Source organism: Marmota flaviventris, chromosome 7 (assembly GCF_047511675.1).
Source record: "Marmota flaviventris isolate mMarFla1 chromosome 7, mMarFla1.hap1, whole genome shotgun sequence".
Taxonomy (NCBI): Eukaryota; Metazoa; Chordata; class Mammalia; order Rodentia; family Sciuridae; genus Marmota; species Marmota flaviventris.
In genome coordinates this window covers 137,827,934-137,853,661 of record NC_092504.1, presented here as the reverse complement: position 1 = coordinate 137,853,661, position 25,728 = coordinate 137,827,934, and the positions used below count along the sequence as shown (strand labels likewise).

Below are 25,728 nucleotides of genomic sequence, written 5' to 3'. Positions count from 1 at the left end.
CACTGAAACTAACGCCTCCAGAATGTCCCCGATGTCATGCCACACACAGAAAGGCAGTTCTAGATGGACACCAGATATGAATGTGAAGAAGCAAATAATTCAACTTCTAGATGATAAGAACATCTACATGATCCTGGGCAGGGAAGGTTTGATAACAGGGATGGAAGCGATTCATAAACTGCACTACATTAAAATAAAATGTTTGTGTGGGTTTGTGGTGCTGGGGGAAGAACTTGTTTTCATCAGAAGATACTATTAGGGAGTCAAAAGGCAAGTTCCAGGGTGTACATGGACCTAGAGGAGGTTGCACAACAGCATGAAGTCCAGGGGAACTCACGGACTCCCTCCAGAGGGCCAGCTTAGGGTCATGAGAGGCATCTAACTTACACCCCAGCAAGACATGGACGGCTTATTGCCCAGACATCTCCCTTGTGCCTGTCCCTTCAGTACCCCTGCCTGCTTTGCCTGATTCCCAGAAACCCCTGTCTCTCACCCACTGTCTCTCACCCCCGACAGCCACTGTCCCTCACTCCTGGCAACCACCAAACTGGTCTCCATCTCAATGGTTTTCTTATTTGCAGAATGTCCTATGAGAGGAGTCATAACAGCGTGATCTTCTGAGATTGGCGTTTTTCCCGTGGCAGTGGTCTCGGGGTCTATTCAAGATGTTGTGCATCTGTCTCTACTTTGGTCTTCTTAAAAATGGCTTTGAATTTTAATAGCCGCTAGAACAGTTTGGGTTGAGCAGAAGATAGATTGTTCCAGAGACCCCTTTCCCCTCAGGTGTAGACGCCCTCGTGACCACACCCCCACTCCCCAGGGGTGCGGTTGCTGAACCTGCAGACACATGGTCCTTTCCCAGAGGACACAGCTGTGTTAGGCTTCTTCTTGGTCAGTGGCTACATTTTAAAAGATGTATAATACCCAGTGTTGGTGGGATGCAGATGGGAGAGCTTCCATGTAGAGCTGCTAGGGAGGGAGGGAGCTCAGCCACCATGAAAAACTGGCCTTTTACTACAGTAAGGAGAAGCACACCACCAGATTCCACTCCGAAGAAAATACCCGACAAAAATGTCTATCGCTGCTCATGAAAAGTGTTTTTAAAAGCATATTCATGGCAACTTATTTGACATAGCTGAACTCTTGAAAGGACCAAATGCTCATCGATAGGAGAGTGGGTTGGAAAAAGAATCGTGGCATCATACGCTGGGATAAAGCAGGGCTGGACAAATATTATTTGTGTGGGACCCAAGTCCATAGTCTGCATGTGGTCTGCTCAGCTCTGCAGTGTGTAAACAAGTGGGCGTGGTTTTGTTCCAGTAGAACCATTGATAAAAATGGACTGTGGCCTTGGGGGCCTGTTTTGGCTGCCCTCTGCTGTGGGGCCATCCACGAAAGTTAGACGCACCTCTGTGAATGAGTCTCATGTGTCATCTTGCATGAAAGAAGTCATAAAGTTCAAAAGCAGGCCATGTCAGCCTTGGTACCAGAGTCAGCACAGTGGTTGTCCTTGGAAGATGGAGGAGCAGGGATGGTGGGAAGGAGCTTTTAGGTTGCTAGTACTCTCTGCCTGGTTGGTGCTTACACCTTTTCTTTCTTTCTTTCTCTACGTTTATACGTATGTATGTATGTATGTGTTTATTGGAGCCAGGGCCTTGTATATACTGGGCACTGTCTGCCTCTGAGCTACACCTCCAGCCCTGTGTTCACTTTTGATTACTCACTGAGGTGCATACTTAGGACTTGTGCACTTCTCAGTGTGTGTGTGTGCATGTATGTGTGTGGGTGGGTGTAATATTTTAATAGTTTAAAAAATTAAAAGCGTACACTGTGGTCCCATCCCTGGTATGTGGTAAACATACAGTAATTGTTCACTGAATAGGGGGTTCTAATAACAAACTGTGTACCAAAATAAGGGACAGGGAAGAGTGGTTAATGAAGGGTTTAGCTTGAAGAGCTTATTGAAGACTGTGTGTGTGCGTGCGCATGCGTGCGTGCGCACGCGTATGTGTGTGTTTTGTTGGGGATTGAACCCAGAGCATCACACATGTGAGACAACTCTCTGCCGCCGAGCTCCACTCACAGCCCCTATTGAAGACTTTGGGAGACAGAAATTTTTGGTACAGAGGCAGAAACTGCAGTAATATGGAAATGGAACCACTTTATTGCAAAGAAGATGGGTCCTGTCTGAAAGGCCAGCGTGTCCTATACCTGGTGTGAGCCGACAAGTGACTGTTCTTGTCTGAAGCAGTAAAACCATGGCTAGCTATGTAGGGCAGGCTTCTGGGACAGTTTTGTAATGATGAAATTTAAATTGCATCCATCTGGCAGATACTGTTGTTTTTTACCTGCTTCAAGCCCCCGCCCCCCGTGTTACCCCATAAAGGGTCATTCATCCATTATTAGCACTGCATGGTACAGATGTAACGCAGGGGTAACCAAGAAGAAGTGGGAGAACTCCTTTTTCTCCCAGGCAGAGGATTGGCTTAGATGGTCTTTGTGCTTGTGGCCAGATTACCTCCGGGGCAACATGGTCCCCACCTCCATAACAATCAGGGCAGGGACCACCTCAGTGACTGTGTAACAGATTTATGGAGCCCCAGAGACAGTGGGCCTGTACCTCCTTTGAGCTAACAGCTCAACCTGCAGAGCTTCCTCGCTGCTAAGCTCCGGGGAGAGGTTTGGAGGTGAGCCTCGCCGCCCTGACTGGTCCAGGATAGAAAAGGAAGCAGAGCTTCTGGATGAGCTGGAAGGCCTCCTGGGCTTCCTGCAGCTTCCTGGGGCCTTTTAAATGCCCCTGCTCCGCATGGCTCTTCTCATTCTATTGTTTTCTCACAACCACGTTGCTTTTCCTAAGCTTCTCACCTTTGCTCACATTTCCTAACCCCAAACACTCTTCCTTTCTCTGCATTCTCACCCTGCAAGGGTACCTCCCTGATGATCTCAATCCTTATACCAAATGTCACTTGTCACATGTTACCTAACAGTATTCGTTTTTAATGTGTATATTTCTTTTTGTCCAGCTTAAAAATTGGGTAGGGTCATAGATTACTTTGTCACCTCCGTAATACCTGGGGTCTTGTGGGTAAATGCTCAACAAATAACTAATCATGAGTATTTATGCTCTTATAATGTTTTTAATTATAAAACACTTGTAATATTTTAGGGTTCTCTATGCATACTCTTTTAGACTTTGAATATCAATCGTTATTAAATATGATGCTAGATTCTTTATTATAACATTTTTTTTTATTCTACTGTAATTAATCCTTGTTTTAAAGGCTCATTTTTTTGAGGTTGTTATCAATTATTGTGTGTTGGCAAATCTGTTAGCCAGTTTAGTAATTAGCTTCCTCCATTCTACTTCAGCCAGAAGTTGAGAACTTTAAGAAGCTAAATCTCATTAGTAAAGAGCAGTTTGAAAACCTAACACCCGAGCTTCCTTTTGAGCCAAACCAAGAAGTTCCTGTAGCGCCTTCACAGTCCAGGCAAGGTATGTACACCTGCATTTGTGTCTGAATACTATTAAAGCAGCTATGAATTGTTTTAAAAGATTGCTCCTTTTTTCTTTATTTGCAGAAAAATATTAGATATTTGAGAAAATTCTAGAATTTTAGTACTCAATTTTGATGTTTCATTAGATGAACTTCTAAACCTTTTAGAGACATATGACAACAGACTGTGAATTTGGGAAGACAGCTTAGTTGTAAACACGGAAGGGTTTGAACCCCAGTGTACTCTGCCTAAACAGACAGGCAGTCACAGAAGTGACCTAGGAGCCATCGTTACAATACCAGAGGATGCTCATAGCCAGACCCTTACTGAGGAGAAGGCAGAACTGGTTGGTTCTCAATGTATCTGAGGAGATTGTTGGAAATGTTTCTGTTCTCAAAGGTTTTCATTGAAATGCTGATCCTTTTGTTTTAAGGCTTTGGCTTTGTGGGAAATGTAAATAGCCTTGGGAGATTTGTAAATTAAATCTGACATTTCCAGGCAAGTGCAATTGATCTTTTTTTTTATAGCCTTTCTTTACAACTTTAAAGCATTTCAAAAATTTACCAAGATAGAGTGGATGATGTCATGATACCTCTTGTGCCCACTGCTCACCTTTAACACCTGACCATCTCCTTCCCAGTTTTGTTTTCTCTCTCTCCAGGCACCCCTCTGCCTCCCTCTGGACGTTTTGAAGCACACTCTCGATCATGTTGTTCACGTTGTTATCCCTGAGTGTTTCTCTGTGTCTTCTCTCCTTTAACACATGAATGACAGAGTACCATTACCACATCTAAAATTGATAGCAGTTCCTCTTTTGTCCATTTTTTGGATTTTCTTCATCAGTGTGCATATGAGGTCCAAGCCTGACAAGGCCCCTACTCTGCCGTGTCGTGGTATTTTCCTCCTTACAATCTACTGTTCCTTGCAGGATATTGCTGAAGAAACTAGATTGTGCTGTGACCTCCCTCACATTCTGGAATTTGCTGATTGCATTTCTGTAGTTTCATTTAACCTGTTTCTGGTCCTGAATTTCTATAGCTGCTGGTTTGAAATAGAGGCTTGATTAGATTGAGACTCAAAAGTCTTGCAAGCATGTGACATGTTGATGCTGTTTGCTTATTTAGAGATGGGGGTTCAGACTCCTGGGCCTGAGCGACCCTCCTGCCCCAGCCCCTGAGCAGCTAGGACTCTGTTTCCTTCATTGTCTGGCTGTGCTGGAGGGCAGTCTGGCAAGCCTCCTGCCCACCTCACCAACAGGCTCTTTGCTTCTCTTTTAGTGTGTCTACTTTTTACCAATTTGATCTTTTTTAAAAAGTTCTCTATTTTCATTGATTGATTTTTTTTCTCCTGTTTTATTAATTTCTTCTCTTTATTATTCCCTCCATCCTGGTTTGGGCCTATCTTACTCCTCACTTTCTGGTTATCCTTCCTGAAACTTAGATCCTTCACTTGATGCTGTTCCTTTCTGTTTTAAGCAGTTAGTCCTGCGAGTTTCCTTCCAGAACTCTCGCTTAGGTATAGCTCATGATTTTGAAAGTGCTTCCATTTTCATTCAATTACAAATATATTTTATTAAATATTTTTTGACCCATCAGTTATTGAGAAGTGCTTTTGTTTTATTTCTTAATTTGGGTGTTTTCCTGATACCTGTTAAAGACAGGAGTCTGAATTACCAACTTCAGGCTTTTCCCATAAAAGCATTTAATCCTACATATTTCCTTTGAAGCACTAATCTAGCTGCATTTCTTAAGCACTGAGCCACATTCCCAGCCCTTTTTAAAATTTTTTATTTTGAGATAGGGTCTTGCTAAATCGTTTAGGTCCTTGCTAAGTTTTTGAAGCTGGCCTCAAATTTGCAGTCCTCCTGCCTTAACGTAACCATCCCTGCTTTCTCTGCATGGCAATATGATGGATTTCTCTAGCCTCCCCTCACCCAGCCGCATCCTTCTATTTTAAGTGAGTTTGTTATAGACAGCATATGGTTGGGTCCTATCCGTTTTTGTTTTTTGTTTTCCTTAGTTGTAAGGGGACACAATAACTTTTTAAAATTTTATTTATCTATATATGGTGCTGAGGATCGAACCCAGGGCGTCACATGTGATAGGCGAGCGCTCTACCGCTGAGCCAAACCCCAGCCCCATGGTTGGGTCCTCTTCTTATTCAGTCTGACAGTCTGCGTTTAACTGGTGTTCAGAGGATCTAATGTAATCGTGATAGGTTTGTATTTAGTTCTACCTTTTCATTGTGTGTTTTCTTTCTTTTTTTCCCTTTGCTGCCTTTGGGTTAGCTGTGACGTTTTCATTCCATTTTAACATATCTAGTATGAATTTGGACATATACATCTCTTCATGTAATATTTTTGGTGGATGTCTAAGGGTTGCAAACTATGTCAACTTTTTATAGTTTATGAATAATCAGTATTTTCCTATTTCAACGAGACAGTAGAAACTTTCACCCCCTGGGCTTCCTTATGTGATGTATCATATTTCATACGTTGAAAACCTATCTGATGATGGGACATCTTTCACTTTTAGCCATGAAGCATGTTTTTAAGAACTTAAAAGGAGAATATCTCTTCTCTTTATCTGGACTTGGCCATCTCTCTTGCTCTTCCTCCGTGGGTGAGTTCCGGGCTCCTTCTGGGCTCCTCCCTCTCCTGCTGGAGTGATCCTCTGGGGCAGTTCAGTGGGCTGTGATCTCTTCCTGTGCCATGGTGTCTCACCCTCACTCTTCTCACATTCTGGGTCAGCAGATCTTCTCCTCCAGCACTTTAAAACCTGGCCACTGGGGCTGGGGACGAAGCTCAGCTGGTAGAGTGCTTGCCTCGCACGCACAAGGCCTTGTGTTCACCTCCCAGCACCATGGGAAAAAAAACAAAAACACAAACCTTGGCCACTTCTGGCCTCCACGCTTGTGTTTTGGGTTTTACAGAGCTGGGGAGGAGCCCCAGGCTACCCACGCTGGACAAGCGCTGGACCACGGAGCACCCGCAGCGCTCCCCCCCCCCGTGGGTTTGGATGGAGACATCCAGTCACTCAGATTGTCCCCTCTCAGGTAGCATTTTTTCTGTGCAGCTTCTCTCAAGATATTTCTGTCCCAAGTGTTCAGCAGTTCCAGCGTAACAGGTCAGCGTAAGGATTCCTAGGGTTTATCCAGGATAGAGTCCTCTCGATTTCTTGAACAGGCAATTTTCAGCTACTACTTATTCTCAATGATTTTTGAAGACATTTAACTTCCAGGCCTGCATTGTTTTCCTCCCCTGGACCGTGGTGTCCCACGGCTTCCTGAGCCTTAGCCAGGTCTTTTTGATTATTTCCTTCTCTGCTATAGAGATTTGAAAATTTCTGTTGATTCTGTTTTTAATCATTCACTTGAAGAAATTTAATGATGATTGCCTTGATGTGTTCTCTTCATGTGCTTATGCTTTGGCTCATTGAGTTTTGGGTATCGAATCTGGAATATTTTCAGCCATTCTTTTAAATTATAGAATGGGGAATTCTCTTCTGCTCTTTCCTCTCTTTCTTTAAAGATTTGAGTCACACATAAGTCAGGCAGTTTGGAGTAGTTTCCGATCTCACTAATGCTTGGGTTTTTTTTCCCTTTTTAATCCCTTTTCTGTGTTTTCTTCTTCTTCAGTGTCTGACTTATTTTTAATAAGTGTGGATATTATCCTAGCTGTGGTTGTTTTTTCTTCTTCTTCTTCAGTTGTAGATGGACATGATGCCTTTATTTTTTTTTTTAAAGAGAGCGAGCGATAGAGAGAATTTTAATATTTATTTTTCACTTTTCGGCGGACACAACATCTTTGTCTGTATGTGGTGCTGAGGATCGAACCTGGGCCGCACGCATGCCAGGCGAGCGCGCTACCGCTTGAGCCACATCCCCAGCCTGATGCCTTTATTTTTATGTGGTGCTAAGAATGGAACCCGGTGCCTCACACGTGCTAGGCAAGTGCTCTACCACTGAGCCCCAGCCCCAGCCCTGCCTTTACTTCTGTAGAGGTTTGACCGGAGTCCCTCTATATTGTCTTTTTTCTCTTTTTTGAAACAAATATATATTTTAGTTGTAGACAGACACAGTATCTTTATTTTATTTATTTGTTTGTTTTTTATGTGGTGCTGAGGATTGGTCCCAGTGCCTCACACATGCTAGGCAAATGCTCTACCTACCCTCCAGCCCGTGAAGTACAGTAAAAACTTATTTTACAAGCAAAGTTCAAATCCAATATTTGGATCCAAAGTGCCCGACTGCTCTAGTTCAGTGGTCAGCCTGTTGTCATCCCTGGGCCCAGACTGGCCTGCAGTGGCCACAGAGGCCATGCCCTACATTTGCCTGTGGCTGAAACTTTTCTTGCTGAAAAGGCAGTTGTTTCAACAGACACTCCGTGACCCAAAGTCCCCAAATAGTTACTGTCTGGCATTGGAGAAAAAGTTTGCTAAATTCTGCTTTAGCAGTGTTTTTATTGAGAAAGAACTTGAAGTGCCAGTCCTTACGTGGCATTTTCTATTAGCCCCCTGTGGACACTGACAGCATCGTGTTAAGTTGTGTTTTCATCAAGACTGTTCCTGCCCGAGTGGTGGTACACCCCTGTCATCCAAGCTACTCAGGAGTCTGAGGCAGGAGGATCACAAGTTCAAGGCCAGCCTCAGCAACTCAGCGAAATCCTGTCTCAAATTTAAAAAAAAAAAAGGAGTGGGGATGCCGCTCAATGGTAAAGTGCCCCTGGGTTCAGTTCCCAGTAAAGGAGAGGGAGGCAGGCAATGCTGTCTCTAATACAGGGGGTGACACAAGCCTACCATAGCCGAGTTATGAAACTGTGTGAGGATTTGATTTAGTAGTGATGAAATTTGGAAAATTTAAGTAGTAAAAAGTCATACTCCTTACTCCAAGATCATACTCTGCAGTCCAAAATCATACACCGTGATCCAGTGGTTCTTAAATTTACCTGCTGAAACAGGTTAAAGGCTCTGTACCGAGATTCGGATCCAGCACATGAGGTGGGGTCTGAGGACATGCCGGGGGTGCTGTAGGGACCACACTTCAAATCACTGCTTCAGCCGAGTTTCTGTAGTGTCACTGTCCTCTTACAAGCTTTTAGCAAAAACTGTGGGGTCAACAGTCACAACTGAGGTGCCCTGAAGAGCAGAGGGTCTGCTTCATTTTGATTTTTCATAGCTTTTTGGGGTGCTGTACCACAGAACTGCATCCTCAGCCCTTTTATTTTTGTTGCCCCGACTGGCCTTGAACTCGCAACCCTCCCAAGTCTGTGGGATCACAGGCGAGCACCACTGCACCAGCTGCGGCGTTTCTGAAGTGCAGTTTACACACTGTAGGAATGAAACCTCCTGAAGTGTACCAGTGGATGAGTTCTGTTAAATCTGTATGGCTGTGCATCAGCCCCACGGGCCGGTTTTAGGACAAACCCCTGTTAAAAGGTCCCTCCTGTTCCTTTGCCATCAGTCCCACACTTACCGTCAGCCATAGGCAGTGTCACCTGCTCTCTTTCTCTGTAGTTTTGCATTTCCCTGAAATGTTATATAAATGGAGTCATGATTCATAGTAAAGTGTCTGACTTGTTATATGTTTGAGGTTCATAGAGGCTCATATATGTCATTACAGGTATCAGTATATTGCTCCCTTTTATTGCTAGCCAGGTGCCATGGCCAGGCCTATAGTCCCAGCAACTTGGGAGGTTGAAGCAGGAGGACCACAAGTTCAAGGCAGGCTCAGCAACTTAGTGAGACCCTGTCTCAAAAAATAAAAAAGGTCTAGGGATGTAGCTCAGTGGTAGAGGGCCCCTGGGTTCAATCCCCACCCCCACAAAAAAATCCCAGTAGTCAATCCCAATCAATAATTGATAGATGTTTGGATTGTTTACAGCATTGCCTATTATGAAAAAATGCTACTGTGACAATACATGTATAAGAGATGGCCTAAGTTTTTTTGTTTTTTAGTTTTAAGAGGACAGACAGCATCTTTATTTATTTATTTATTTATTTATTTATTTATTGTGGTGCTGAGGTTCGAACCCAGTGCCTCATGCATGCTAGGTGAGCCACAACCCCAGCCCTCCAAGGATTTTGATTAAAAGGAGTTATAACATCTAAATAAGGTTCACACGTCAGCCCCAACTTGTAGTTGATAAAAATGTTGATATATTAATATTCCCTAACTGTATGTCTACATTTCTAATGAAATGTCAATATCTGCCGTAAATATTTTGTGCTTACAGTGAACTATTTTTAATGATTATGTCAAATATTATGAATCGATAAATAGTATGCTGTAAAAATTTTGTAAAACGTTTATTTTTAGATAATTAAAGCACTTTGTAGATTTCAGTCTTCATAAAATTGACACATCTATCTTTATTAGTGGGTAAGTGTCATTCCAAACAAACCTCGAATAAAACAAATGTAATACTGAGATGAAACTTAACTTTTGTCAGTGGAAACGTCCAGGTTCAGGTAAAAGTGGAGAGACTTGTTGGTGAACTCCGCGTGCCCCTCTCACCCGCGGTCAGCTGGTGCCAGCCGTCTGCATTCTTTTTACACCTTTGCCTGCCCATCTGTTTCCGGATATCACTTCTCCAGATCAGGTCCCTTCTGGAAACCCTTCATCGTCTGCTGCATGTCGATGATGACGGAAGGGAACTCCTCTTTGGCTTTTAACCAAACAGTAGCTCCCGCAGCCTCTGTCTCAGCCGAGCTGCACAACAGTCACCTTCTGGTTCTGTCGACCCTTTGACGCTTCTTACTGAGAATTCTTCTTTCAAGATCTTTATCAACTCTTGGTTTACCCTGCCATTCAACTTTTATGCAAAAGGAAGGGCAAATCCTTCTCTTACAAATTCAGTTGATCGATTTTCAGAATAAGAAGCTGATGTACTAGCAACCTGCAAATGTAATTGAGTTTTAAACTGTCGTTATGAACTCATGGAGCTTATTTATCTGATGGTTTTAATTCATTTCAGTCACTGTTTACGGTGGCCACATAACTTTGTTTTAACTGGTAGGAACCCTAAAGTCTGTTTATGACCTGTAATAGTATTTTTTTAAAAAAAAAATATTTATTTTTTAATTGTAGTTGGACACAATACCTTTATTTCACTTACTTATTTTTATGTGATGCTGAGGATCGAACCCAGGTCTTGCAAGTGCCCCTGTATGAGTGTTTTAATAAAACAAAACAAAACTTAATTACTTTGTGGGTCAAGATTTCCTGGGCTCATATTATGAATTTTCTGCTCCAGACTTTATTTTTTTGAGGAGACCTGATAGTGGAAAATGGAATTTAGATACCATAATCTGGTGCTAGGAAGCTCAGTCTTTCCAGGTAGTTGCTGTTTCTATATCTTTGTATATTTCTTTTATAAAAGTACTAGATTTAACATTTTTTTCAGTATATGCTCATATTTTTAAGGTTTTATATTGTTTGGGTATAAGGAAATGTTGTGAGAACAATTCAGTTGAGATTAGCCTTCCTTTGGGGAGGAGATACTCCTCGGATGTTCAATAAGATTGTGGCTGTGCTTTTAGGGAGCAGGGAGACTTGCTCTAGGGGTCTAGGGGATGAATTTTAACTTAATTCATGAAACTGTGTCAGCTTTTTGTTACTATAACAACAAAATACTAAGATAATCAACTTATAAGGAGGAAAGTGTTTTTGTCTTACGGGGTTCAAGGGTTTCAGTTCATGGTGACATAGCCATTGCCTTTTGTCCTGTAGCAGCACAGCGCATCATGATGGGAACCTGTGGCAGGAACCCTGTTCATCTCATGTGCTGGGAGGCGATCACAGAGAGATGGAGACAGGCCCTGATATCCCCTCTGGGTGCACACCCCATATTATCTGACCTTCCATGAGGCCCTAGTCCTGAGGGGTTTCTTCACTTCCGGTAGCTCCAAGCTGAGGACCAAGCCTTTGTGTGTGTGTGTGTGTGTGTGTGTGTGTGTGTGTGTGTGAGGTGCTGGGGATCGAACCCAGGGCCTTGTGAATGTGAAGCAAGCACTCTACCGACTGAGCTATATTCCAAGCCTTTCAACACATGGGCCTTTGGGGACATTCTAGATCCAAACTATAGCAGGATGCAGAGATGGCTCAAAAAGAATTAATTCTATTGGCAAGAAATATTCAGGGAGTTCTCACACCTGTGCTGGGTGTCGGAGGAAGGGTATGTGTCCATCTGAGCATACAGAACCTTCAGAACAGGGAGAAGCTTAGAAAATACGCAGAGCAAGGAGCCAGGACCAGATCACTGGGCGCTACTTGGGTCATCCGGGTTGTGGTGGAGAAGGACAGAGGAGGCAAGTCAAGGAGGATAAGCATCTAAGCTTCTAGAGGCAAAGGGGAAACAGTGAAGGAGTTCAATAGAAATGTGCCCAAATTTGTTCTCAGAATAATCGTTCTGGTAACAGTGAGGACAATATTGAGAGAAGAGTTGGCAAGTGGGTAAGTTCACTTTGGGCTTTATAAACTTGTGCCTAGAATAGTGCTTGGCAGACAGTAGGCATTTAATATTATCTTGTTGAATGAAAGAACAAAAGGTTGCTATATAAATCAAAAGAAGTTAGTTCGTGTGAAGAAAAACTACATAAGAAACAGAGCCTGGATTTTTGTCACCACCACTTGATCCCTCCTCAGACTTTCTTAGTATCTTACCTAAGATTTTCATGAACAAATCAGTAAGTAAAACAACCCAAAGCCAGGAGAGGTGGTGCACACCTGCAATCCCAGTTACTGGGGAGGCTGAGGCAGGAGGATCGAAGGTTCTAGGCCAGCCTCAGAAACTTACATCCTGTCTCAAAATTAAAAATTTTAAAAAGGGCTGGGGCTATAGCTCAGCAATAGAGCAATTTCACAAGGCCCTGGGTTCAGTCTTCGGTACTGCACACACAAAAACGCCCTAGGAAAATTGCCAAAGGACTCGCAGGGCAGGCTCACAAGAGTGGCAGTGTGAGTGGTAAGCAGGTAAGTGTGAGTGGTAAGAGGAAAGCGTGTCCACCTGCACTGGGGACAAACGCCATTTGAATCCATGAGTTGAGAAAATACTTAATAAGTGTCTGAACAAAACCCAGTGTTGACCAGGATGTGAATCCTGGAGCGTCCCCGGCTGCTGTGAGAGTGTAAGTCTGTGAAACCTCAGCAGCCTGCTGTCTGCAGTGAGTAATCAGAAAGCCCGGAGATGCTGTATCCACTCCAAATTAGCCGTAAAAAAAGGCACACACCCGCACAGAGGATGTGCTTCACCAGGTTGGCCACAGTGTAGTGGGCTAAACCCAAAACGGGAAATAACATAAATGTCTGTAGGAGAATGGACACATTCTGATATATTTGTAAAATAATATTAGCAGTGGAAATGAAAACTCAGATCTACATGAATGTAACATGAAAAAGCTTAGAAAATGATGGATATAGTATATAATGTCACTTACGTGAAGTTGATTATGCAAAATAACATTATTACCTACGTAGTCATAGATTGAAATACCAAATTTAAGAGCATGGATATCTCTGAGGAGGAAAAGCAGGAGAGAGGTGGATTAGGAAGTATAACAGAGAGCCTCAGTGTTTCTTTAGAAAGATGAACACTGGGGTTTTTTTTAAGTAATTCTTTGATATATTTAAATCGTTCTGATGAAAAGAATTTGAAGAGTTATCCTCAAAGTAAAATATCTTCCTAGCATCTAAATACTTTTAAGAGCTACTTATTTTGCAGATTTGACTGATTAATTAGCTCAGAAGTTGTTTGATGTTTCAGAAAAAACTATAGCAACAGTGGTCTGTTCGTTGCCCGCGGCGGTTCCAGAATCTCCAAGGGATAATCCTGCAAGGACACCCAAGACCCCCCGAACACCCAGGCTGCACGATCCTGACAAAACACCCAGATTTTATCCTGTTGTTAAAGAACCAAAAGCCATTGATCTACAGGTAATGAAACAGCCAGGAACACGCGCCTGCATGGCGTACCCCTGAACATTACCAAGTTCCTATCACATTTTTTAAATGTATATTTTTAAATTGTAAGAATTCATTTAAAAATGGTACTTACCATCACGACATTTTCTTGGGTTAAAAAATGAGCTTCTTTACAATTGGGTGGAGTCCTCAAAGGTGATCAGAGGGTGTAATGAAGAATCAAGTTCTGTTTCCTGCAACCCTTGTGTTACAAACGTAGCAAAGGGTCTTGTTAAATTTTGCAACTTGTATGGGAGATGTTGGAGTTTTGTGACTTCATGTGATTTCACAATGTGTCATCCACAGTATGAAAATGTCTGAGCTGGCTTACAGCAGAGGGTTTAATTTATTTGTGAAGTTCACACTACTGACAGTGATTGCAATGTCTGACTTTGTTTTCTTCAGAGTCCCAGGAAGAGAAAGACGAGGCACAGCACAGACCCCCCTCTAGAGTGTCATGTTGGCTGGGTCATGGACTCCAGAGACCACGGGCCACGAGCACCCTCTGTCAGGTACCACCTTGATCTGAAGGTCCATTGAAAATGGTCACTAATGGAATTCAGAAATACCTATAAATAAACGTCAGGAAAATATAGAACAATATAAGCAGTAAAAAGAAATCAAGGACATGAGTGAGTGGGACCAGCTGGTTTCCATTTCAGTTACTTTTCACAAATGCAAATGCTCAGATTTATAAACTATGGAGGTCTACAAAAGTTATTTTTGGAAAGATCCCAGATTCTTAATGGCATTCGGTAGGTTCTTAGTAGATACTCATTGACAGAACTGATGTGCTAAGCCATCTACTCAAACTAAAAAGAACATGGAGACCAAAAACAATGATACTAATTACAATCATGGTTATTGAAATGATGATGGTACTCGGCATTGAGCCCAGGATGCTTTACCATTAAGCTAGATTCCCAGCCCTTTTTAAATTTTTTTTTTTTTTTTCCGAAACTAGGTCTTACTAGGTTGCTGAGGCTGGCTTTGAACTTGCTATCCTCCTGCCTCAGCCTCCAGGGTTATTGGCATTTCAGGTGTGTACCACCATACCTGGCAATTATTATTTTGACTTTTTCCCCTTTTCTCAGGAAACAACTTATCTGACTACTAGCTGGAAGTATTTTTTCTTGTTAGTGTTAAATTTTTTAGGATGGTTATGTACCTCAGAACAGATTCTGGGGCGCCCCTGGAGCGGGCCGGTTATGTGCTGGAGAGGGGAAGAGGTGAGGAGACACAAAGCGGCCACAGCACCTCACCTCTGTCTCTCTGTATCCTCATCAAACACATCTCCCCTCAAAGAAAAAGTGTGTTGTTCTTCCGCCCATCAGTGGAATGCTACTAGTGTTTTCGAGTTGTGTTTGAACTCTTGATTTGTCTACTGCAGCAGGGTATTTTGAGATCAACAGATAATGGTGGAAAATATTCCCTCATTAACATTTAGTTAGAATGTTGAGTTCTGAGATTTCTTAAGATTTGTGTTTTTATCATGTGTATTTTCTTGTTAATAATTAATATATGTAGTAACTGTTGATTCCTAGCTACCACCTATTGCATAGTGTTGGCACCCTCAGATATGGTCAATTTATTTTTGACCAAGAAGCCAAAACTATTCAATAGGAGAACAGTCTTCTCAAATCATGGTGCTGGGAAAACTCGGTAACCACATGCAAAAGAATGAAGATAGATTCTTGCTTTATTCCATATACAAAAAAAAATTTAACTCTCAAGTTCAGGACTCAAAGCCTGAACTTGAGAGCTAAAACTTCAAAACTCTTAGAAGGAAACGTAGGTGAAAATCTTCATGAGATTGAATTTGTCTTCAGTTTCGTGGGTATGACACCAAAAGCACAGGCAACAAAAGAGAAAAATAAATGGACTTTATCAAAATTGTGAACACTCGTGCATCAAAGGATACTACCAACAGAAAAGACAGCCCAATGGGAAGATATGGTAGATCAGACATCTGTTAAGGGATTCAAGTCCAGAATATATAAAAAATTTTGAAAACTCAACAAAGCAATTTTATTTTTAAATGTGCAAAATTCTTCAGTAGATATTTCTCCAGAGAAGATATACAAGTAGTCATTAAGCCTAGGAAAAGATGCTTAACACATCATTATAATTAATCTAATTAATCATTAGAGAAGCACAAATTAGAAAAATCCCATGAGATACCACTGTGCACCTCCTGGGACAGCGTTATGAACTGAACTGCGTTGAAACCCTGGCCCCTGATGTGACAGTCCTTGGAGACGGGGCCCTTCTGAAGGGAGGAGGCCTGCTCCAGCCATTCTTACTGAAGAGGCAGGGACAGAGACCCTGCAGGCCCACCCAGAGGAGAGGCTGTGCAGGCACACACAAGAAGGCGGCTTTCTGTGGACAGGGACTGTCTTCGCCAGCCAGCCTACTGGCGTCTCCATCTTGGACTTCAGCCTCTGAGACTGTAAGGAAATGAGTTCTGTTGCATTAGCACCCAGTCTGTGCTGCTTGTTGGAGCAGCCAGAGCTGACTAATACAGGTGTATAATCTTTAAAAAGGAGTAAGTGTGAGGTGTGGGGAACTGGGCACGGTGCTGCCTTGCTGGGGTATGAAGTGCTACAGCCACCAGCATTTTCTCAAAACCATGAAGACACAGAATTACTGTAGGACCTAGGCCTTCTACTCCTGGCTCTGAATTCTGAAGTAAAACAGGGACCTGAAGAATATTGGTTTGTTACTGTTTACAACAGCATCACCCACAGCCAAAAGATGGGCAGCCCAGGTGAACACGGGCAGGTGACTGAACGAACATCAGGGGACGTACACTTCCAGTGAAATGGAAGGGCGTGAAGTCTGGGTGCATGCCTAGTTCATCTGCAGAGGGCCAGACACAGATGATTCGAAGTATGATCCCGCTGACACGAAGTGCCTAGAACAGTCAGGTTCACCAGGGGCTCGGGAGCGGGAGGGGCGTGTTATTGTTCAATAGGTACAGTTTTTGTTGGGGAAGGTGAAGGGTGATGACACTGGCAATGTATTTAATGTTGATGAATTATGTACTTGTGAACAGTGTTTAAAACAGTAACTACTATGCTGGGTGTGTTCATACACACACACACTCTCTCTCTCTCTCTCTTAAAAAAATTTCACCACTGCTTTTATTAGAAAAGTCTTTGAGATTCAGAGAGATACTGTCTCACATTTAAAAAGTTGCGGGGGGTGAGGGTACTCAGTGGTAAAGCACCACTGGCTTCAATTAACAGTTACCAAAAAATAAAAGAAGTCAAGTCTTAAGGTGTTGATGGGAAAAGTCTTTAGGTATTAGGCTCATAAATTACACAAATAGAAAATTTTCAAGATCTCATTTTTGCTTAATGTCTCCGTTTTGCTATTGGAAACAGGTGTTCTGTCGTTTTCATTGTCTTTAAAGACCCCTTTTGTTCATTTTTGAGGAAACATCTGACACGTAATGAAATCTGAATGACCACATCGTTGGTTGTTTTCCTAATTTAAAGTGTCACTCCAGTGACCAAAACAGCACGTTCCCTCACCCCTGAATGGCACCTTGAGGCCACCACTGTGCTTCAGTGAGCCACAAAAGTGCTTTGTGTTTCTCTCCTGATTTATGAAATTGTGGTTAAGAAAATAATGACACTTACCCTCTTACCCATTTTTAAGTGTGCAGTCAGCACCTTTGTGTTCTAAAACAGAGCTCCAGAACGTTTCATCTTGCAAAACTGTAGCTTCTACCCCATTTTTGCCACATACGTAAAGATATGTACTCAAGGGTGTAGATTTCATAAACCTACTTTTTCTGCTTCAAGGATTCCTTAAATTGAAGGTGGCATTAATTTTTGTTTCATTGCAAGTGCCCCTGCCTCAGTCACATGAGCAGTTTTACAAACCGCTAGGACAAATTTCAACAGGTAGAAAGAGCAGACGGTGTCTTAGTGTCCCGGTGAAGACAGCTTTGATCTTGCAGACTTCCCCAAGGTTCCTGGGAACCCTCCAAGAGAACCACTGAGGGAGCTCCATGTCTTACAAAGATAACTTTGGTGGCACGTTAGAGGAGGGAGCCTGGAAAAACAAGGAGAGCAGTTAATTCAAGCGACAGAAGAGAAAGGCCTAATTTAAATAGAGAAGGAAAGGACAGACTTAGGAGTACTTCAGAGGTGGAACTGATGTAGAGAGTTGCAGGTTGTGTCTTTGAGATAATGAGATTATTACCTTGGTTTTATGCCAGATTTTGTCCCTCATTTCCATAGATCCATTTATATCATTAATTACTCAAGTTAAATTGGAAATTTCTCCAGTTCTTTAACGATAATTCAAACACTGAATCTGAACTGCATTCGTCAGGGATCTGGAGGAGTAATGAGGCTCAGTGGTCTGCTTCTCCTGATTGTCTCAGCGTGAGACATCCTCACCTGTCCTTCTCCACTTCCCCCTTGGCCTGCCAGCGCAGCCTGAGCACTCCTGCGTGTGTAGATCTGTTGCCACCAGCTTAGCTCGGGGGGCGGGGGGGGCTGCTTGCTTTTGCACTGCTCAGGACAAATGGGTTGACACACTGGTTCTGGATATTTCAGTTTGAAGGCTTTCTCCCCCTCCTCAAACAGCAGTGCCAACACTCCACCCTCAGGAGGGGTGCCGCTGGTGGGAAGCTGTGGATGTACTCCGCATTCCTTCCCTAAGTTCCAGCACCCTTCTCACGAGCTCTTGAAGGAAAACGGCTTCACCCAGCAAGTGTATCACAAGTATCATCGAAGATGTCTGAGTGGTAAGACGCTTGTCCTTTATCCTCCAGTGTTACAGCTAAAGATAGAACTCTGCAAAATTTACATCGTGTCATTTAATATCTGGTTAAGATTCTTTTTTAAAATATTTATTTTTTTATCTGTAGTTGGACACAATACCTTTATTTCACTTATTTATTTTTATGTGGTGCTGAGGATCAAACCCAGGGTCTCGCACGTGCGAGGCGAGGGCTCTACCACTGAGCCACAACCCCAGCCCTGGTTAAGATTCTTTAATTTTGTTTTACTTATAAGTAAATAATCACTGTTAAGTAAATTTGTTTATATATGTTCTTTATTTATGTATTTCGTAGCTTAGGCACATTATGAAATGAAATTTAGTGTATTCTTCTTGTTACTATGGACAGCTGTTTATGATTTGGCCAGTGCCATGAAAAATATCTACTCTATCAACTTTTTAAAGTACATTTGATTTTAAAATGTTTTAATATTCTGACTTTTTCCAGAGAGGAAATGCCTGGGAATCGGACAGTCCCAAGAAATGAACACCCTCTTTCGTTTCTGGTCCTTCTTCCTTAGAGATCACTTCAATAAAAAGATGTATGAGGAATTCAGACAACTTGCTTGGGAAGATGCAAAAGAGAATTACAGGTCAGATATTTTCTAATATGTTTATACTTGGAGTGTTTTTTTTTTTTTAGCATTTTACTTATGAACCTATTAAAAAATATTTCTTTCTTAGTTATAGATGGACACAATATCTTTATTTTAGTTTTATGTGGTGCTGAGGATCGAACCTAGTGCCTCATGCACGGTAGGCGAGTGCTCTACCTCTGAGCCACAATCCCAGCCCATGAACCTATTTTTTTAACTTAATTTTATTTATTTATTTTTATGTGGTTCTGAGGCTCGAACCCAGGGCCTTGCACTTGCAAGGCAAGCGCTCTATCGCTGAGCCATGACCCCAGCCCGTATACTTGGAGAGTTTTAAAAAGTAATCTTAAAAATAAGTACTAAAGCCACCTGATTTTTTAGAAATATTTTTTAGTTGTAGGCAGACACAATACCTTTATTTTTATTTATTTATTTTTAATGTGGTGCTGAGGATTGAACCCAGTGCCTTGCCTGTATTAGGCAGGTGCTCTACTGCTGAGCCACAACCCCAGCCCAAGTCACCTGATTTTGAACCAGGAAAGCAGCACCACATAACTAGAGCAGGAACCGTATGCATTACCTGCTGTTGCCTGGCAGGTTACCTAAAGCTGGGAAGCTTGAAACAGCAAGCATTATGAGTTCACAGCTTCTAAGGGTCAGGACTGAAGGAACTGTCTAGCCAGGCATTTCTGGCCCAAGGTCTCTCTGGAGACTGGAACTGGGCTGGAGGACCCTGTTCCTTCACGTGGCTACTGACAGGGGGCTGGGCTGTATCTGCATTCCGGCCAGGCAGCTCCCCAGAGGGTGATTTACAACATGGCTTCACCCCGAGTAAGTGATCCAAGATAGTGTGTGCTCTTGTGCAGCTTGTACAAGGAGGTCACACACCGTCACTCCCACCATATCTCACTGCTTGCAAAGACCAGCCCTGGCCCAGTGAGGGGGAACCTGCCCAAGGTCACGAATGCAGGAGGTGCATCAATAGGAACCTTCTCAGAGGTGACACGGGGCTGAATGGGAGCATAAGGTCCTTCTCCCCAGACCCTACACAGCTGACCTCCCTTGCATGTGCACACATATCCCCTAGTGGAAGCCTCTCAGAGCCACACCAGTCTTGAAGATTTCTGGAGATAAGAAAAGCAGGTGTCTCCTGACACATGTCCAGTCCCCCTCCCTTCCACCGGTCCTGTGGCGGTGGTTGGGACCACCTGCTCTCGACTGAGCGGGGCTCCACCCCTCTGGACAGCTGCCCATGGTGTGCTGGGCTCTGCCCCTACTTGCCGTCCTCCCTCTGCTTTCCTGCCCCCTGTCATTCTGTCCCAGCTCAACCCTTGCCTCCTGGTGTCCCTTTCATCCTCGTTCCTGTGACCTTCCGTCAGAAGCTCAGCAACATCACGCCAGGCTGCCGAGCAGAGGCTTAGTGGCAGCTGGAGGCCCTGCATTTCTTTTGGTGGCTTGCTCAACTTATTTATTCTTTTGGATAGACCATCACTGTCCATTTTGGAAATAAGCTAGTTACAAAAGAGATACACACTCACATATGCTGCTGCCTGTGGAAAACAGCCGGTCAAGCTTACGTCACCAGTGACAGCAACGTTGCCACCTCTGCTCCACTGAGGCACTCAGAAGGACGGAGAAGTCTTTAACTGCGGCATCTTGAGCCAAACATAGTCCTGCCACCTTCCCGGCCTGGTCCACTCATGGGTCCTGCTCATCACTGTTGGTTGAAGGCTGAGTCCACAGTTTGCCCATCTGTTGCCTGGAACTAAGAAGCCTCGACCGACACTCACTGTCTGCCTTAAATAGAGGTTTTAGCTCCTTTGTTAGTACATCTGCTATCACTCGTACTTAAAAGTAAAGCAGCGAGGCTCTCTGAGGATCCGTTTAATTAGATTTGTTTCATTATAGTTGAATGGGTCGATCACAGCTAGGCTCCAGGGCACAAGAGTGTGGTCTCAGAGTGAAGATTATATTCAAGAGTATTAAGTACTATGGACAGACACATCATTGTAAATCTTAGTTTGGGAAAATCTAGAATATTCCTAATGTCACCAAATATTTTGCAATTCTTCAGAAATACCAAGGAGAGAGAGAGTGCCCATCTAGAGAAGCCACACTGGCCATCAAGGGCGCTTCTCATTCTGCAGGTTCCCAGTGCACACTCACTGTGTATTGTAGCCGAGTCAGTGAAACCAGTAGCAAGACAGCTAAGTGTCACTAATTGGCTTTCAGTTCAAAGTCTGCGTGTCTCACTTAGGATCACATGTGTCACACTGACCACAAAATATGTTGCATTCTTATAGCAAAAAATTTATTATAAACCTTTTGTTTTCTTTCCATAGGTATGGGTTAGAATGTCTGTTCCGGTTTTATAGTTATGGACTGGAAAAGAAATTCAGACAAGAAATTTTTAAGGATTTCCAAGAAGAAACCAAAAAAGACTATGAATCTGGTAAAAACAAACAGATCTTCTGTCTGAAAATTATCAGTCTGAATCTGTCAAAAAACAGAGGAGCTTGTAGTTTTTGTCTTTAAGGAAAACTACTAGGACTTCAGGCCACTATGTGGCTCGTGATAAATGACAGGTACCATACAGTAAGCAGGTCCTTCCCAAGGGCCCTGGGAAACGACACCCTCAGTGTCTCCCTCGTGGGGCTGTCTTTGTCATATTCCCTTGATAGACATGGCTGCTCACTGATGTTCCATGAGGTGAACATCCTACGTAATGCCAGCAGGCGTGCTCAGAAGGTCAGCAGGGCACAGTGGGGCAGAGAGCAGGCCTGGGCCCCAGGCTCCACCCGAGACCCAGTGCCAGTGCTTGGCAGCAACGTAAGCCTAGGCAAGCTGCCAGCCTCAGTTTTCTCATCCTTAACAGACGCACTTGCCTTACAGGGCATTTACAGGGCTATGTGTGATTCAAGTTAAGTTTGACATATAGGATTAAGGATTTAATCCTTAATATCCTCATCATTAAGGATTTCCAGAAAGAAACCAAGAAAGCCTCTGGAATCTGGTAAAAACAAACAAGTTATCCCGAATAACTTAAATAATATCTGTTACATAGCAAAGGCTCAGTAAATGTTAGCTGCCAATATTGTTGATTCATTATGAATCTTATTCTTAAGATCGATTGATATTCTTAAGATCTATTGATAAAGTATATTTTGTAAGATAAATGGTTTCTTGCTGGTTGAATCACATTTCATATGAATCATCTTTCAAAATTCTATAAAATCTATAGTATAAATTCTTCTTTATTATTAGGTCAGCTATATGGACTAGAAAAGTTTTGGGCCTATCTGAAATATTCTCAGTCCAAGACGCAGTCCATTGACCCAAAACTTCAGGAATACCTCTGTAGTTTTAAGAAGTTAGAAGACTTCCGTATTGATGTAAGTTTTTTCCTCTTTTTATTACTCATATATTTCTATCTCTTATCAGTGACTTTATGATTTTTGTATCTTAATTTTTTATCTTGAAAATTTAACTGTTCAGTTTTGAAATCAAACTTGGAAACAAGCATGAGAAGAGCTCAAAAAATCACCATATGCTCTTCACTCAGATTTCCCAATGTGAACACCTTCTGTGACACAGGGCAGTCGTCAGTTCACTTTAACATACCACGTCCTTAAACATTTTCTAGATTTAGTGACTTTCATCTGGATATGCTACTAATTTCTCACTAGCAGTGCAAAAACTTTTCACTTTTTTTTTTTTTTTTTGGTGCTTGAGATTGAACCCACACGCTAAGCAAGTGCTCTACCACTGAGCTCCATCTCCAGCCCTTCTCCTTTTATTTTGATTCACTGTCTGGCTGCATTGTCCAGGTTGTCCCTGAGCTTTGGATCCTGCCTCAGTTCCCAGAGTAGGTGGGATCACAGGAATGCACCACCACACCCACCACTTTTCACTTTTTAATGTGCTTTTCTCCATATGATTTTTGTACTGTGCTGATATAGATTTAGGGTTTCTTCATAGTAAGATCAATGCAAGAGTGTTATATGTATATGTATAGCCAGGAAATCAGTTTGATTTCAAGAACAAATGGAAAGCATTTTGAAAAGTAATGGAATAAATTTAAGAAAATAAAAGCAAAGGAAGAAAAAGAAAAAAGAAAAGGAAAAACTGAACACCTAAAAGGAAGAAAGGAAAGGAAAGTCTGGCCCGTTACTGCTTGGTGTTGTAATTTATTTGTCTCGTACTTTTGTGGAACTGGATATGGTGGCTCAGGAATGGGGTTGGAGGTGCCCATATCCCTGGAATTAAGAGTCATTCTTCTAGAGTGACTGAGCAAGATGGGAGATTACTATTTTAACTTGCCTCCAAATAAAAATATTAGCCTAGTGGCTCCCAAGTGTCTGTAACTGAGAAGGCGTCCAAAGCTGGCTTATTTTAAACTCTGACTGCCTGTTGCCCTCCACCTGCTTCTGCTTGCAGTCTGAGTGGGCTTGGGAGCTTTCTGGGTATTGAGTTTGGAGATGTTTACAGTTGGTATCACCACTAATGCTTTCCAGTTTCCTTATCCAGGACTTCTAGACAAAACTTGAAACCTGCTCTTTGACTTGGCCTCATTTTTCCTCAGTTGCTTGCATTCACCTGTTACTTAAACATTACAACACTATTGCAAGCCTACGATAGGATAGGTGTTTAGTGTTGATAAAGGGACTAGAGTCATAAATGCTTCACAGTTGACAGAAGTTGAATAAAGAGGAAAAATGGCCTTACAGAAGACACTTTCTTGGAGGCAGGGAACCCAGCCTTATGCTTATGCCCTCTGTTAGTCTGCTTTGTGTCACTGGGACCAAAGTACCTGACAAGAACAAGTTGGAGAAAAAGTTTGTTTTGGCTCACTGTTCCATAAGTTTAGGACATGTTCTGGCCCAAGGTGAGGCAGGACATCATGGTGGAAGGGTCGGCGGAGGAAAGCTGCTTAGCTCATGGCGGCCAAGGAGCAGAGAAGGGGAAAGGGCCACAGGTAAGATGCATCCTTCCAGGGCACACCCCAGTGACCTACCTCCAGCCTATGGTGACTACCCAGTCAGCCCATTCAGACTGGGATGGACTCACAGTCCAACCATTTTACCTCCAAACATTCCTACATTAACACAGGAGCTTCTGAGGGACACGTCAGATCCAAACCGTGACACGCCCTAGTATGTAGCTCGGGCCTCAGAACACGAGAGAGGTTTCATAAGCGTATGTGGAGTGAAAGAATGAGCAGATGCGGTAGTTAGTTGTCATTAGGAAATTCAAGTTTAAGATCTTAAGTTGCTGTTAACGTTTCATTAAACTAACAAAACCTGTTGAAGAACCAAAATTATTTTCCCCCTCATTGAAAAAGTCTGGTCGTAGATTTTGAAGGAAGAAAAATAGTCAAACTGTCAACTCTGTTGTCTTTCATGATCTGCAGCCCCCTATTGGTGAGGAATTTGGAAGAAAAAGATACTCGTCCACTTCTGGTGAGGAGAGCAACCGGCACAGACCCCCGTCTCATTCTCCAAAGCCACTAAATGCTGCTGCGCCTACATCCACCAGTCAGCTCCTGGTGCCCGCCAACTCTCCCAGAGGGAATTCTCCACAGGAGTTCAGCGACTCGCACCAGAGCCGTGCTGCTTCCATCTCAATGAATGGCGAAGTGCCTGAGAAGTAGACTCTTATGAAAGTTGTGTGTCCTTGAAATCAACATTACATCAGTATTTATTTGGGAAAAATCTTCTGATGTTTAATTGTGATAATCCGAAAAAGTAGAAAGGAAGAAATAAGGTAGCATCTTTTCTAGCAGGCTAAATTCCAAAAACGTTTTCCCTGTTTTCACAAACCAGGATAGTTTTGGTGACCTTTTGTAGACATCTGCTAGTAATGCATTTTGGTCTCAGTATTTCTTTAAAGCCATTGTTTACAAGAACAGCATTCCTTAATATATTAAAAAGCAATACAAGGAATGCTTAACATTTCAGCTCTTACTTCTTAAAGAAGATATAGTATGTTGTATTCATCTCTTCTGTAGAGCTCTCTTAAAAAATCCAGTTGCCCCACTACCAATTCATATTTGAACTTATCAAAACCAAAGGAAGATTACGTATATGTTTTTTAAATTCAGAAAAAGTATATGAAAGATACATTTTTCTTTTAGATGTATAGTTTAAAGGAAGCTTTTAAAAAAATTTTTTAAATAGAAGTGGAAGTAAATGGCAAGATTGTAGTTACATTGAAGTCTATGCACTTTTGATGCTGGGTTTCATTTTTCTCCCCCTTAGTCAGACCTCGTGGTTTTCACAGTTGTTGTGTTGGTGTGGAATAAGCTGGTTATATATTAGGAGAGATTTATTTTTTGATTCTGTATAAATTTGCACATGTAATTGAAAACTGCATTGGGATTAGTTGGAATATTGTCTTAAATAAATTAAACCTCTGTTTTGAATGCACATGCTGTTTATACATCTGCAAAGTGGGCATTTCACAGCAGTCAGATTATCATCAATTTAAAGAGTATTCAGTCTTTTTCTTTTTGTTTCGTTCTATTTTGTTTTATGCTCATAAGTGTTTTCAAGAGTTATTACAAATTGGTTTCTAATTATTATTGCTATTGTAACTTATGTAAATGATAGTTTCAGTTTTGTGGGACTGAAAAATAAAGCACTTATTCTGAATTATTTGAATTGATTTTTAAATTATTTTTATTTAGAATACATTTGGAAAGCTATAATAATCCAGTTCTGCTAGTAGAAGACCATTATATTTCATGAATGAGTTTTGGTTATGGACTTATTATATCACTTTTACTGAGCACAGCATGATTCAAAATGCTGTATTGGCAGAAGCTGCAAATTTCAGTACACTGAATTTATTATTTTCTTTTTATTTTTTATCATAGATGGGATAT

The 25,728-nt window shown here is 42.2% G+C and overlaps 1 protein-coding gene across 4 annotated transcripts in view; it reads left to right on the top strand.

Moving 5' to 3' along the window:
• Larp1b (La ribonucleoprotein 1B) overlaps positions 1–25,456 on the top strand; it is a 91,224-nt gene extending 65,768 nt beyond the window's left edge. For all 4 annotated transcript variants that reach the window (XM_071614683.1, XM_071614682.1, XM_071614681.1 and 1 more), the window contains 8 exons: positions 3,370–3,493; positions 13,256–13,425; positions 13,858–13,964; positions 18,054–18,214; positions 18,698–18,842; positions 21,188–21,297; positions 22,110–22,237; positions 24,256–25,456. In XM_071614683.1, the coding sequence (XP_071470784.1) occupies positions 3,370–3,493; positions 13,256–13,425; positions 13,858–13,964; positions 18,054–18,214; positions 18,698–18,842; positions 21,188–21,297; positions 22,110–22,237; positions 24,256–24,495 (1,185 nt within the window). In that variant the 3' untranslated portion in view covers positions 24,496–25,456. The remainder of the gene's footprint in view (positions 1–3,369; positions 3,494–13,255; positions 13,426–13,857; positions 13,965–18,053; positions 18,215–18,697; positions 18,843–21,187; positions 21,298–22,109; positions 22,238–24,255) is intronic.
• The last annotated feature ends 272 nt before the right edge of the window (positions 25,457–25,728 follow it).